Below are 12,163 nucleotides of genomic sequence, written 5' to 3' on the forward strand. Positions count from 1 at the left end.
AAGTACTAAAAGACATACTGCCTCGCTGTAAGGCAGCCCTTTATACCACAGAACCCTTTAAAGAACGGCGTAGTCTGTAATGCCATTACACTAACTTGTATTCTCGTTGGAAAGCAGAACACAAATCTCTTAACTATGGCTCCTGACTACAGTGTTATTGGGGAGGTGCTGTGTAAATTCAGTGACGTTTTGGTAAATGTTTGTCATTGAATTTATTAAGCTTCTCTTAGTATTTCTCTACCTGTTGAGTGTGTTCTTCAATGTTCTGTCTTCTGCAGGAATGACCAACAGGCCTGACCTGATTGACGAGGCCCTGCTGAGACCTGGAAGATTGGAGGTGAAGATGGAAATCGGTAAGAAACTGGTTTCTATATACCGCAACTTTATTTATTTATTATTTTAATTATAAAAATAATCTTTTTTCTTTCCTGATCCAAGGCATTTCCTTGATTGTTTTAACGTAAGGAAGGCTTGCGTTAAGACCAGTGATACTCACTTGTGGCAATTTATTACAGTCCATTGCCTTGTTCCAGCCATGTCCCTAATGATTAAATTGTGCAGTGTAGAGACCAAGTATTTAATTCTTTAGAGAACCTAATTGTAATAAAGAAGCAGGTTGAAACCAGGTCTGGAATGAATTGAAAGAGCAACTGCACTAGACTCAAAGCAGCCACTTGAAATCCTCAGTACAGTACACTAGAAAAAAAGTGTAAAAAAGTCTTCCAAACACAGTTCAATTTTAAAAGACTGCTGCAATGATAAAATAGATCACACAAGGTGGTATGACCTCGTCAGGGCTGTCTTAACAGATTGCTTTTACGCCATATACAGTATGACCCTTTTGATCCATCCCATTTCGTCTCTTGGTGAGTTTGGCAAGACTACAAAGGTAATGCAGAAAATAGCAACAGTTATATGTTTAGGCATGACATTGTTTAATGAGCACAAACAACCTGATAATATACACACACACACAAACACACACACACACAAAGTGGTTTGCAGAAGTATTCACCCCCTACCAATAATTTTGTTGAATTACAAATAATTTACGCACAGTTTTTCAAATTAACTTTTTTTATTCAAAACTGTAGTGGTTAAACTGAACACTGTTATATGAGGAGGAGGTTAAATGTCAGCAAAACTTAAGTACTTAAGTTTCCTGCTTGCCCAGCTGCTCAGTTTGGGAGGGCGATGTGATCTGGGTAGTGTACTGAGAGGGATAATCAGCGTCTTTGAAGTGTTCTTGTACCCTTCTCCTGCTCTGTGCCTCTCTACCACTTTATCCCTGACTTGTTTCAAAAGCTCCTTCATCTTCATGGTTGCTTTGTTGGATCACTATGTGAGTTGCAGCTTGAAGTCTTTATATACCTGAGGGAAATGAATACAAGTTAAACCAATTTGATTGATTGAGTACACACAAGCTGAAACCATTTCACTAATTTTGTGACCTTTCAAACAAATCATTTGCACCTGAGCTGATTAAGGGCTTTAGTAGCAAAGGGATTGAATACTTATACAACTGAGATTAACCTGTTTTTCTCTGTGAATCTTACTTATTTATATTCTATATGCATTTTTATACTTTATAAATGTGGTGTAGTTTGTGTAGATTCTACGTGTAAAGTCTAATTTGAAAGAGTCGTGAAGTACCTTTAGGTGCCAACAAAATGTGAAAACTTTGCAGGGGGGTGTATGTTTGCAGGTGTGTGTGTATATATACTCTATTTAGTCGAATTTAAGTTGCACTTTTGTGGGCAAAATAAGTTACATTTTGGGGGGAGAGACTTGGATTCAAGGTTTTTAGTAAGGGACCAATTTATATTTGTGCATGTCAGTTATTCTGGTGCGCTTGAACAAGACCAGCAGTACACAACACTGCCCACTACAGATTTTACTCTTTGTACAGTACCAGTATATTAAAATGACTGCACAGCAAATTTCATTAACATTTTTAATGCAGCTTTTAAAAGAAAAGTAATTTTGTTTGCTGAAGAAAAGAGAAACTGTGGCATGTATGTGTCAGAAGATGGAGACGCAATCAAAAGGCTATGTAATACTATATACTATATACTTTACCAGTATAGCACTTGTTGAAATGACCAATGTGGGTCTGTTTCAAAATGAACAATTATTTATTTATATATCTATAGATAATCTATATAAATATATAGTATCTATATAAAGAAATCTACCTATCTGATCTATCTGGAGGAGCACAAGAAACAGGAACACTGTGTACTTTTTAATGGTAGATTCTCCATCACTCTGTAATTCTCTAATTTACTCACTGTTATTATGGTCTATGCCTGGTTTAACTGCAGGAACCCCACTAGTGTAAACTCCAAAGTCCTAACTCAAACCTAAAATGAACTAAACATTTCTGTCGTGCTCTAATTTTGCTTGCGAACGTGACTGTCACGTTGGCCAGATTAAACAAATGAGGACAGTAAAGCAGACTGAAATAAAGTTCAAGGTAATTTACCCCTTTTCCAGCTACCATAAACTGCAGTGACTGTTGTTCAGTACTGAAAGTACTGTACATATTTTCTTTTTCCGTTTGCATTTGCAATATAGTAGGTGACATACCCTGATGCTTTAATGTACAGTAAAGTAAAATGTTAAGTAATTTAACTGTTAATAATTGTGTTTTTTTCATTTGCGTTAAATGTGATGTTATGGCTCTTTTAACCAGTTTTCAGCATTATTGAATACAGAAAACGCACGCCCAGTAGTAAGAAACAACTGACTTCAGAGTTGCATCCATCTCTTCTGTTGGTTCTCTAGCTACTCTAGTGTGTACTGATCTGCCTCGGTCCTTCCTCTCAGGTTTGCCCGATGAAAAGGGTCGAGTCCAGATCCTCCACATCCACACAGTCAAGATGAGGGAGTTCAACCTGCTGGCCGCTGATGTGGATGTAGCAGAGCTTGCTGTTGAGACCAAGAACTACAGTGGAGCTGAGCTGGAGGGGCTGGTGAGAGCCGCCCAGTCCACCGCCATGAACCGGCACATCAAGGTCAGTACCTGTGCTCAGCTGTGCACTGGGCAATGAGACAAAGCAGTGTTCCTCATCGAGTCATTGGGTTCAACCAACTAGACAAGAAATGACACTTGGAGAAATTAGAATTATACAACTATTTGCACCTGTCAATCACTTATCCAAAAGCCAATTTTTTTTTTTTTTGTTTAAAGCTTTATTTATTAATGAACATAATTGTTCCATTTTTACCAGGATAGTCATTTTTCTTTTTTTGGTCTTGGTAAATAAAATTTGTACAGAACAACACCTTGATATTTGTTTTATCAAGGTGTCTGGTGGACAGTGTGGTGTCCTGCTCAGTTGTAGCAAGGATCTGTGTTTAAGTGTGTTTGATATCGAGATCGCCAGCACAGAAGGAAAGGGCTCCATTGTTCCAACTACGACCAGACAAAGCTGGTCATCCTCCTTAAACACAAGACGCTGGGATCAGAACTGCAGAAGACGAGATGCTAAAATATTTTTTATACCAGCTATTCCAATGATTCTGACAAGGTCACCGTCATCTTTCCTTGCGGGAGTGGTTTAGTATGCGTGACGAGGAGGAGAAGCAGCAGCCTACACTAATTAGCCACTTCCAGTCTGTAAAGGTATGAAGGTTTCCAGCGACACTTGGGTTCCCCTAGTGACAAAAATCTAGCGATCACTGCCGACAACTGGGATTTTCAGAGAAAGAAGTCGCCAGGTTGTATCATCACAACATAAGTCACACGCAGCTCAATACACCACGCTTCTCTCGTCCTGAAGCAGTACAGTGGTGGCATTCTTCACGTAGTGCAGATTTCCACAGTTCTGCACAGATCTGTACCCGCAGAAATCTGTGCAGATCCTGCACAGGCCAGCACAGCTTTGAAAAGATGCTGCAGAGCTGGTTGCTGCTGTGAACCAAAGAGGACGAATGACCTGCTAATCGTAACCCCCTGTTAGCAGAAGCAAACATCAATTATTTAAACAAATATAATGTACAAAATCAGTGACAAATGATGTATCATGTTACAATAAAATCAGTTACATCAGACTAACTGTATAGATGAGTTGCTAGAGTGTGGTAGGGCTACCACATAAGACCACCCAAGGAAGCACATGGACCCTCAGAGGAGCCATAGCCTTTATTCAACAATTTAGCTTACCAGTTTACTGCAGGTAAGAAAAATGTCTACTGTATTTCTAATGACTGTAATCCCAGTAGAGGGATCACAAAACCAGGGCAAAACTGTCTCCAAACAGACAAATTCATTCTGCATCAAAATCTGCTGCTGCTTCGGAAAGAAATGATCTTCAGGATCCATCAAAACCCATGGGGTAAAGTATGGTTAATAGAGGGGCAAAACTAAAATCTGCCCAATACAGGATATCTGCCACCCTGCTACCTGGGCTTCCTCTGAAATCTTTATTAGCATTACAACTTTATTGTGTCTTCCTTTACTAACTCCTACCAACCACCCTCTTGTCATAAAAACATTAATATGGTTCAGTCTGTGTGGAGTTCATCAGAAGAGGTAAGAAGACGAAGATTACCTGTAATATGGATTCTTTGTAGGCTAGTTTGAAAGAAAAATAAGTTTTAGATGTCTATGCAAAACAGAAACGAAACAAATAAATACAATTTATTTATTTAGAAACCAGAAACCTGACATCTTTGGTAGAGGAGGGTGTTGTTGAACATTTTCTCCCATTACTTTGAATTCTGTCATTGTGGATTTCCTTCCGCAAATGTCACTGCTTTCCTATGGTAAAAATGCAGCAAAGATGCATGGCTTGGTAAATTTCCTTTCCATGAAATGAGGCAGCAATCCAGCCCTCATTGTCGGTTTGCTGGTGTCCTCGCGAGTCCTGAGCTCCCAAGGGCAGCTTGCCAAGAGGATATCCCTTCTGAAACTGGATCTGAACCGCTGTCGGCTGCAATCCCATCCACAGAGGAATTCCAGCACAGACTCCACAGTGTCGGCTTGGAATTACAGAGAGTTTTCAAGAGTGTGTCAATGCTAAAGTCAAATGCATCAATTTGATCTCATCTGTATTGGTCAGAATAAATGTCTTTACCAGAAAACCATGTTTCTTCATCGTTGGCCATCCTGAGGTGTTTTTTTTACAGCTGCAAGTATTGCAGGAAAGTGTTTATCCTTTGAGACTAACAAAAACCTTTAGCTTGACCAGGCCTCTACAGATGAAAAGCTTGTGATCACCCTAGCGCTCAGTCACACATGTACTGTAGAAACCTCATTTGATCTGACAGGGATGACAGCACTGAAGATACATAACCTTGGGCATTTGGCTACATGATTCATGTATAATTATCTATGCTTGCATTTACATTTTATACAGTCTGGTGGAGTTCAGTTTTAAGTCAAGTGTCCAAGACAAGCTGAGACTAAACCATGCTGACATACATATTATTATTATTATTATTATTAATTAGTCATTTAGCAGATGCTTTTATCCAAAGCGACTTAGAGACCCAGATTTCATCAACAACTGCTGCTGCAGTCACATACGTCTCATCTGGAGGACAGCACAAGGACTTGCTCAGGGTCACGCAGTAAATTGTGGGATTGAACTGGCAACCGCCTGGCAACAAGCCCCTTTCTCTAACCACTGGACCACCGAGCCTCCTCATATAAACAGTCAACTCTCCATTTAATAAGAATTTCATATGTCTTGTCAGTAGTTCTTATTGTTAGGAGTCTTAAGCCAGATGCATACTGTCAATTTTTATTGAAGTTAAAGTGACACTGAAATTACGTTTTAAATTACAGTGCAACGAAAAGTATTATACATTTAAAAGTACTGTTCATTTTATTGAACGTGCGGTTGTAAGTGAACTTTAAAGTATACATTACAACTTAAAACCTGCATATCCCATTTTGATAACAGGCATTTTCAAACCACAAAAACAAGGAATCCTCAACATCAGGGTACTGAGCAAATTGGAAACACTGACCACTTGCATTCACAGTTTTGCTGTTTATAGGCCTGTAATGTATCCTGGTTTTTCAGAAATGTTTAAAGCAGTGGTAGGCAACCCTGGTCCTGGAATGCCACAGACACTTCTGGTTTTTGTTTTACCCAAGCCCATTAATAAATTCCTTGATTTAATGATCGGCTTAATAGGTTAGAATTACTGTGTGTTCCAGGTGTTTAGCAATTGACGATTAAGAGATACCTACAAAACCTGCAGGATGTACGGTTGTGCATTATCCACCCCTTTCAGCATCTCCACTTTGGTCTGCAAGTTTTTATGCTGGACATTCGTTTCAGTGTGTCATGGAAATGACATTGATGCATGATCACTATGGCAATTCGAAGTGCATCGTAGGATCAGCAGTCCCAAAACAGCACTAAAATACAGTAGAGTCACTGATCTGGATGCAGGTTAATATGTTTCTCAATATCCTTTACATTCAGCTGTTCTAACTGGGGAATTTGTTTTGTTCAACATTTTCTTCCCTTGGGGGCTGGAAATTCATGTTTAGTTAATTTGTATTATAAGAAGTCATGTGTGTAGAAATGTGTTAATCTGAGTTCGTCTTAATGAGAATTTGACAATATGTTTTACATTTTTATTTGTTTATTCAAACATACACATATAAAATTATGGGTCTATGTAGTTTTAGTTTATTTATATATTTCTGGAATACTTTGACCTTTTTTTCAAACAATATAAACCACAAAGGGCGTACACCAAAGTGAGTTCAAATTAATGTCACACAGATGGAGTGAATTGACAAAAATGAATTAAAGAAAAATTGATTTATTTAAAAAATCAAAAGATAAAAAAAAACCTCTTTAATGCAGTAAGAGGCCCAGTCTAAGATCCAGTATAAGCCAATACTACGTGTGTAATGGTCATCTTTAAATATCTCTGGTGTGCAGATGGGGTGACATCGTTGGGGTTTAGGCAGCTTGTAATTCCCACTGAAACGGGAAGCCCTGAAGACTCCTGTGTGGCTCATCGCACACCCACGTGCACCCACACGCACACAGCAGGGAGCAGAGAACGTTCTGGCTAGGAGGCTGTGTGGAGCATGTTGAAATGTCAGGCAGCTGATTAGATTAATAAGACACTTGCTCACACATACACTGTTTGATATTTGATAGTGTTGAAACATTGGGGCATGAGGTCATGCAGGTGTGATGTCTGCAGGATTTTTTAAAATTTATTTTTTGTCTAGTTTTGAAATGTTAATTGAAAGGAACTGTGTTGTCAAAATGAAATTTAAAGGTCCTATCCTGTCCCATTTAAATGTCAGTATAGACAGGTAGTATTAAATGCTAATATTAATGTCATATTTTTGCATGTATAAGCTTCTTATTTGACATTCAGTATCAGAAGGCAGTCAAGATTGGCACTGAATGCTAGAAGTCTTATACATCTATGGGATAACGTGGCTCACCTGGTAAAGGCCTGCATGGTTTGCACGGCGGGTCATACAGTCAGGGAAGCTGAGGTTTGTTTCCTGGCTGTGAGATTCGCCGGGGATTCCACAGCGAGCATTGCGGTTTTTAGGAGCCTAAATTGGAGTCACTTCACCGCACCACAGTGGCCCTTGCTGGCCAGGCACCTGGTGAGCTTAAGAGATACCTGCAGGACTAGTCCTGAAGGGACATCCGCTGTTGGTTGGTTTAACTGTGAGATCGGCGGAGCCCACTGACCATCTGTTCTTCTGAGCCGTTTGGGTTGTAGCTGTGGTAAGGGAATGTAATCGGACATTCTGAATTAGGGAGAAAAACTAAAATAGTTTTTATCTTTTTACATCTGATGTTACAAATGCTGTTTTCATCTGATTGCGAGAATGTGGATAATCTTTAATCTACGTATATTTTTTTCTAAATCCAGGCCAGTACCAAGGTGGAAGTGGATATGGAGAAGGCAGAGAAGCTGCAGGTGAAGCGCAGTGATTTCTTTGCATCGCTGGACAACGACATCAAACCTGTGAGTAACCTGGCCATCAGGATAGCATGACAAACCAAAGAAATGGGGGAGTTACGTCACTGATGAAAAAAAAATCAATCCCAGTAGGATGCCTTGACCCTAAACCCCTGTTAGGACCAGTGAACACCTTTATCAGGACGCAGCTCTGCTGGCTAACCAGTGACCAGTGATACATTACAATGTGTGTACTATTAAAACAAGCAGTGTTACATCTAATTTGATCTAAATAGATTAGATTATTAAAATGCCCCCCCTGAGGTTATGGTTCCAACATCTGTAACAACGCAGGTCATACTAAATTATTTAAAAGATAACCGTTTTTCTATGCACTGCAGGCCTGTGCTGTACTGGGATATCAGATCACACAAACTCACTAACCCAGACCCTGTTGTGCTTTCCAGGCCTTTGGCACACACCAAGAGGACTATGCCAGCTACATCAGGAATGGCATCATTAAGTGGGGCGACCCTGTCTCCCGAGTCCTGGATGATGGGGAGCTGCTGGTCCAGCAAACCAAAAACAGCGACCGCACACCACTGGTTAGCGTGTTGCTGGAAGGTAAGGGCTGCTGCTTGGCCAGTCTGAGAAAGAATCTCAGGACTGCACACTGCTTCTCAGTCTCTCTCCAGCCTTGTGCATAGTGTAGAAATAGATGTTGCTTCACTGCTCATTTTTAAAATGGTTATATGGAATAAGTATGATAAGTCAAAAAATCCATTTTGGGGGTGATGACTGCACTACTTGTATTATTAATCTTATAAAATGTCAATGAAACACTTGAGTAATTTTTTGATTTTTTTTTTTAATATGATGCAAATTATTTTTAAAGCAGGATGGATCTTAATTTCTTGAGCAGGATGGGGTTTACAACAAAGTGTGATTGTTCCCTGTCAGGTTTAAAAACACTGAAACAAAAAACCAAAACACACTGATACAGTCTCATATGTGGTAAAGACAACCAGTGAGTATTGTAAGTCACAACAATGGGTCCTTGGTTTACGAAGCTGATCAGACACAAAATTAAGAAAATAAATTATTGCTTTTTTTATACCCAGGGTTTCAGATAAATCCTCCCTGCCTCCAGTATGTTCTGTAGAATAATCTGGGTTTTAATTTCAATGCAGTTGATCTATTTTTCTGACACCCTCAGGTCCTCCACACAGCGGCAAGACTGCCTTGGCAGCCAAGATAGCAGAGCAGTCCCAGTTCCCCTTCATTAAGATCTGTTCACCTGACATGACAATTGGCTTCTCAGAGACTGCCAAGTGCCAGGCTATGAAGAAGGTAAAGGGGGCCATGAGACAGTGGAGACACTAAGCATTTGTATTCTAAAACACAAGATCTTAATAATAATAATAATAATAATAATAATAATAATACATTTGCAATGTATGGTAATTGATGGAGACGTAGTGGCTCATTAGTAAGTTAATTTCATTTTTATATCATTTCTCATAATGCATGACCCATTACACTGTCTCTGCTTTGTGTGAGTGTACAGAGAATGGGTCTTACTGTTAATCTAACCTTTTGGTGTGGTTTTTAGTATTGTAGGATTAGTAAATGCAACATTTAAAGTAGTAGTTGAAGCTAACTAATGTCCATATTTCCATACTTACTGTAGTTCAGTTATTGTGCTATAGGAATTTAACTAAAATAATCATAAACAAACTAATTTAAGCTTTTATTATATATGTAGGATGTAGTGTGTTGTTTCTGTCTTCTTACAAACATTGTTTTCATTCCCTGTATCTTTAGATCTTTGACGATGCATACAAGTCCCAGCTGAGCTGTATTGTGGTGGATGATATTGAGCGGCTGTTAGGTAAGAGGGCTCTCTTCTGGTGCACCTTGCTTCTCAAGACCAGCTCTGGCCATTAGGCACACATGCGCATATGTGCATGCATACAATTATATGCAGGACATTTTTAGAAAAACTATTAGAATAATCATTTTCAGGAACCAGACAGTTTCGGGAGTATAAAGAAAGGTAGGTTAGAGTGCACTGGTGAGATCACACTTCTAATACAGTACTGCATTCAATTCTGAACCCCACATTACAAAATGGACATTATGGCTTTGAAGAGTCTAGGAAAGAGCAACTGGCCTTATACCAAGCTGAAAGGTATGTTACATAAAGATTGTTTGAGTGTTTTATTAAGCCTGTGTTTAAAAAATGGCCATGAGAGACTCGAATGAATTTTTTAAAATCTTAAAAGTAGCTGACAAAGTTAATCCTTGTCACTATTTGAAACATAGCATGGAGACCAGGACTAGAGGATACATTTGAAAATTGAGTGTAGGCAGGTTTAGAATAGAGCATAAGAGACATTTTTACACAGAGAGTATGGAATGGGTTACCAAGCCATGTTGTTGCTATCGAGTCATTGGAATCCCTTATAATCCGACTGGAAACCGAATAGATGAGCCAAATGGCTTCCTCTTGTTCTTAACGTTTCTAATGTAATATTAGTTTATTATTACATTATTATTTGCACTTACCAGCCATTGGTGGCTTTGACTTGCATGCAGATGCATGGGCTTATAAATGAAACCAGAAAAGTAACTGCATTTCATATAAAACGGCCTATACCCAAATGTAAGCCCATGCTCCTGTTTGCATGATTATAATGCAAACCTCTGATCAAGCCCGCCTGTTTTTTTAATACTATGGGATGCGATTCCGATAACCTTCTTCCCTCCAGGGTTCCAACACCTGACAGGTCGCTCCTCTGTGAGCGAAGGCAACATGCCTCAACCAACAGCTACCAGCAGGCATAAGTGTAACATCAGGTGCTGTCTGAAGCCAGTTGGCAGTAAGCCCTTAAATTACGACAGGCGCCAAATCTTGAGCTCACTAGATATCTGCAAGCATGACACACAGCAAAACTGCAATTCATAAAAAGGGACTGAGGCTTAACCAGAAAAAAAAAAAAAAAACCCTGACCTCATGTGAAAATGAGACATTACAGCAGCAGCATCTTGCCAAGATTAGTCAGCAGTCGCCATTTAAAATGGAACAGAAGATGGAACAGCCACAACTTGCTTGAGAATCATGTAATGAGACATAAACAGATGGCACAGCATAGAGCCATAGCACATAAAACCAGCACATGGTTTAGTTGTCTGCTCTGTAGCAACATATTTGTATTTAACACATGGATAGTACCAATAAATTGTAGACCCACATTGGACTTGGACCAAAAGTCAAGTCATCCACTCATACCAAACACATTGAAACAGACAACTTGCCTTAACTTGTGCTCTATCTGACTGCTGCATGCTTCTTTCTTACTAGTCTATAAATATTACAAATAAATACAAATACATGTAAACTGGGATGATTAGAAGAACTCCTGACAGATAATATATATTACATTTATAGAATATAAAAAAGTACTTCTGAAAGATGCAATTGTTGGTAAGATAGTAAATAATGAATAATTAATATACAGCAATACCGACCTATTTTTTAAAATCTTTGCCAAATGGTGACAGAAAAAACTGCTTTCCAAAAACACTGTCTCACCACGTATAGTACAATGGAAATGGAAATTATTATTACAATAAAACATACATTTTAACTAATGTAACTTTCTCACCCTGTGTATAACATGCACCCGAGATAGACTGAGCTGTTTTAGGATTACATTCCTTGTGTAACGAGCATTAACAACTACATCTCCCAGAATGCAATGTATTCAGTTACTAGAAAAACAGAAAAAAACAACCCCACAAACATTATCCAATCTCAGGCTAGCCCTGCTGTCTTGAGCCATCGTCGGAGGCAACTGCTAAAAAAATGTGCCTATAATATTAAACAAACTGTTTATTTCCTTATTTATATGTATGGCTTTAGTTTTAACATGTTCACTGAGTTTAAGAATGTAGTATTAAAATATAAGTAATGTAATTAATTTGCAGAGTTTATGAGAACTCAAAAAAAAAAATGTGCTGAACCAATAAAGAACCTTGGAATGCACACATGGTTGTACATCAATTCAAAGTAACATTGCAGTTAAAATGGATGGAAGGCTGTTTTATAATGCCTACCCAATTACCATTAAAGCTTGTACAGTATTTGTCAAGATTACACATGAAACTTCAAGATAATGTTGCACTTTACCCTCTGAAAATAAATGTTACTGTCTGTGTTAGAATTAGAGGCTAAGTTACTCCCAGACCCAAAACC

General features: G+C 38.8%; 1 protein-coding gene across 6 annotated transcripts in view; it reads left to right on the forward strand.

The window, feature by feature from the left end:
• LOC121301844 (vesicle-fusing ATPase) overlaps positions 1-12,163 on the forward strand; it is a 62,556-nt gene that overhangs the window by 37,352 nt on the left and 13,041 nt on the right. For all 6 annotated transcript variants that reach the window (XM_041231485.1, XM_041231488.1, XM_041231490.1 and 3 more), the window contains exons 11-16: positions 279-353; positions 2,830-3,017; positions 7,876-7,971; positions 8,373-8,529; positions 9,122-9,255; positions 9,730-9,796. In XM_041231485.1, coding sequence (XP_041087419.1) covers positions 279-353; positions 2,830-3,017; positions 7,876-7,971; positions 8,373-8,529; positions 9,122-9,255; positions 9,730-9,796 — 717 coding nt within the window. The remainder of the gene's footprint in view (positions 1-278; positions 354-2,829; positions 3,018-7,875; positions 7,972-8,372; positions 8,530-9,121; positions 9,256-9,729; positions 9,797-12,163) is intronic.

The sequence above is a fragment of the Polyodon spathula genome, chromosome 28, assembly GCF_017654505.1.
Source record: "Polyodon spathula isolate WHYD16114869_AA chromosome 28, ASM1765450v1, whole genome shotgun sequence".
NCBI lineage: Eukaryota > Metazoa > Chordata > Actinopteri > Acipenseriformes > Polyodontidae > Polyodon > Polyodon spathula.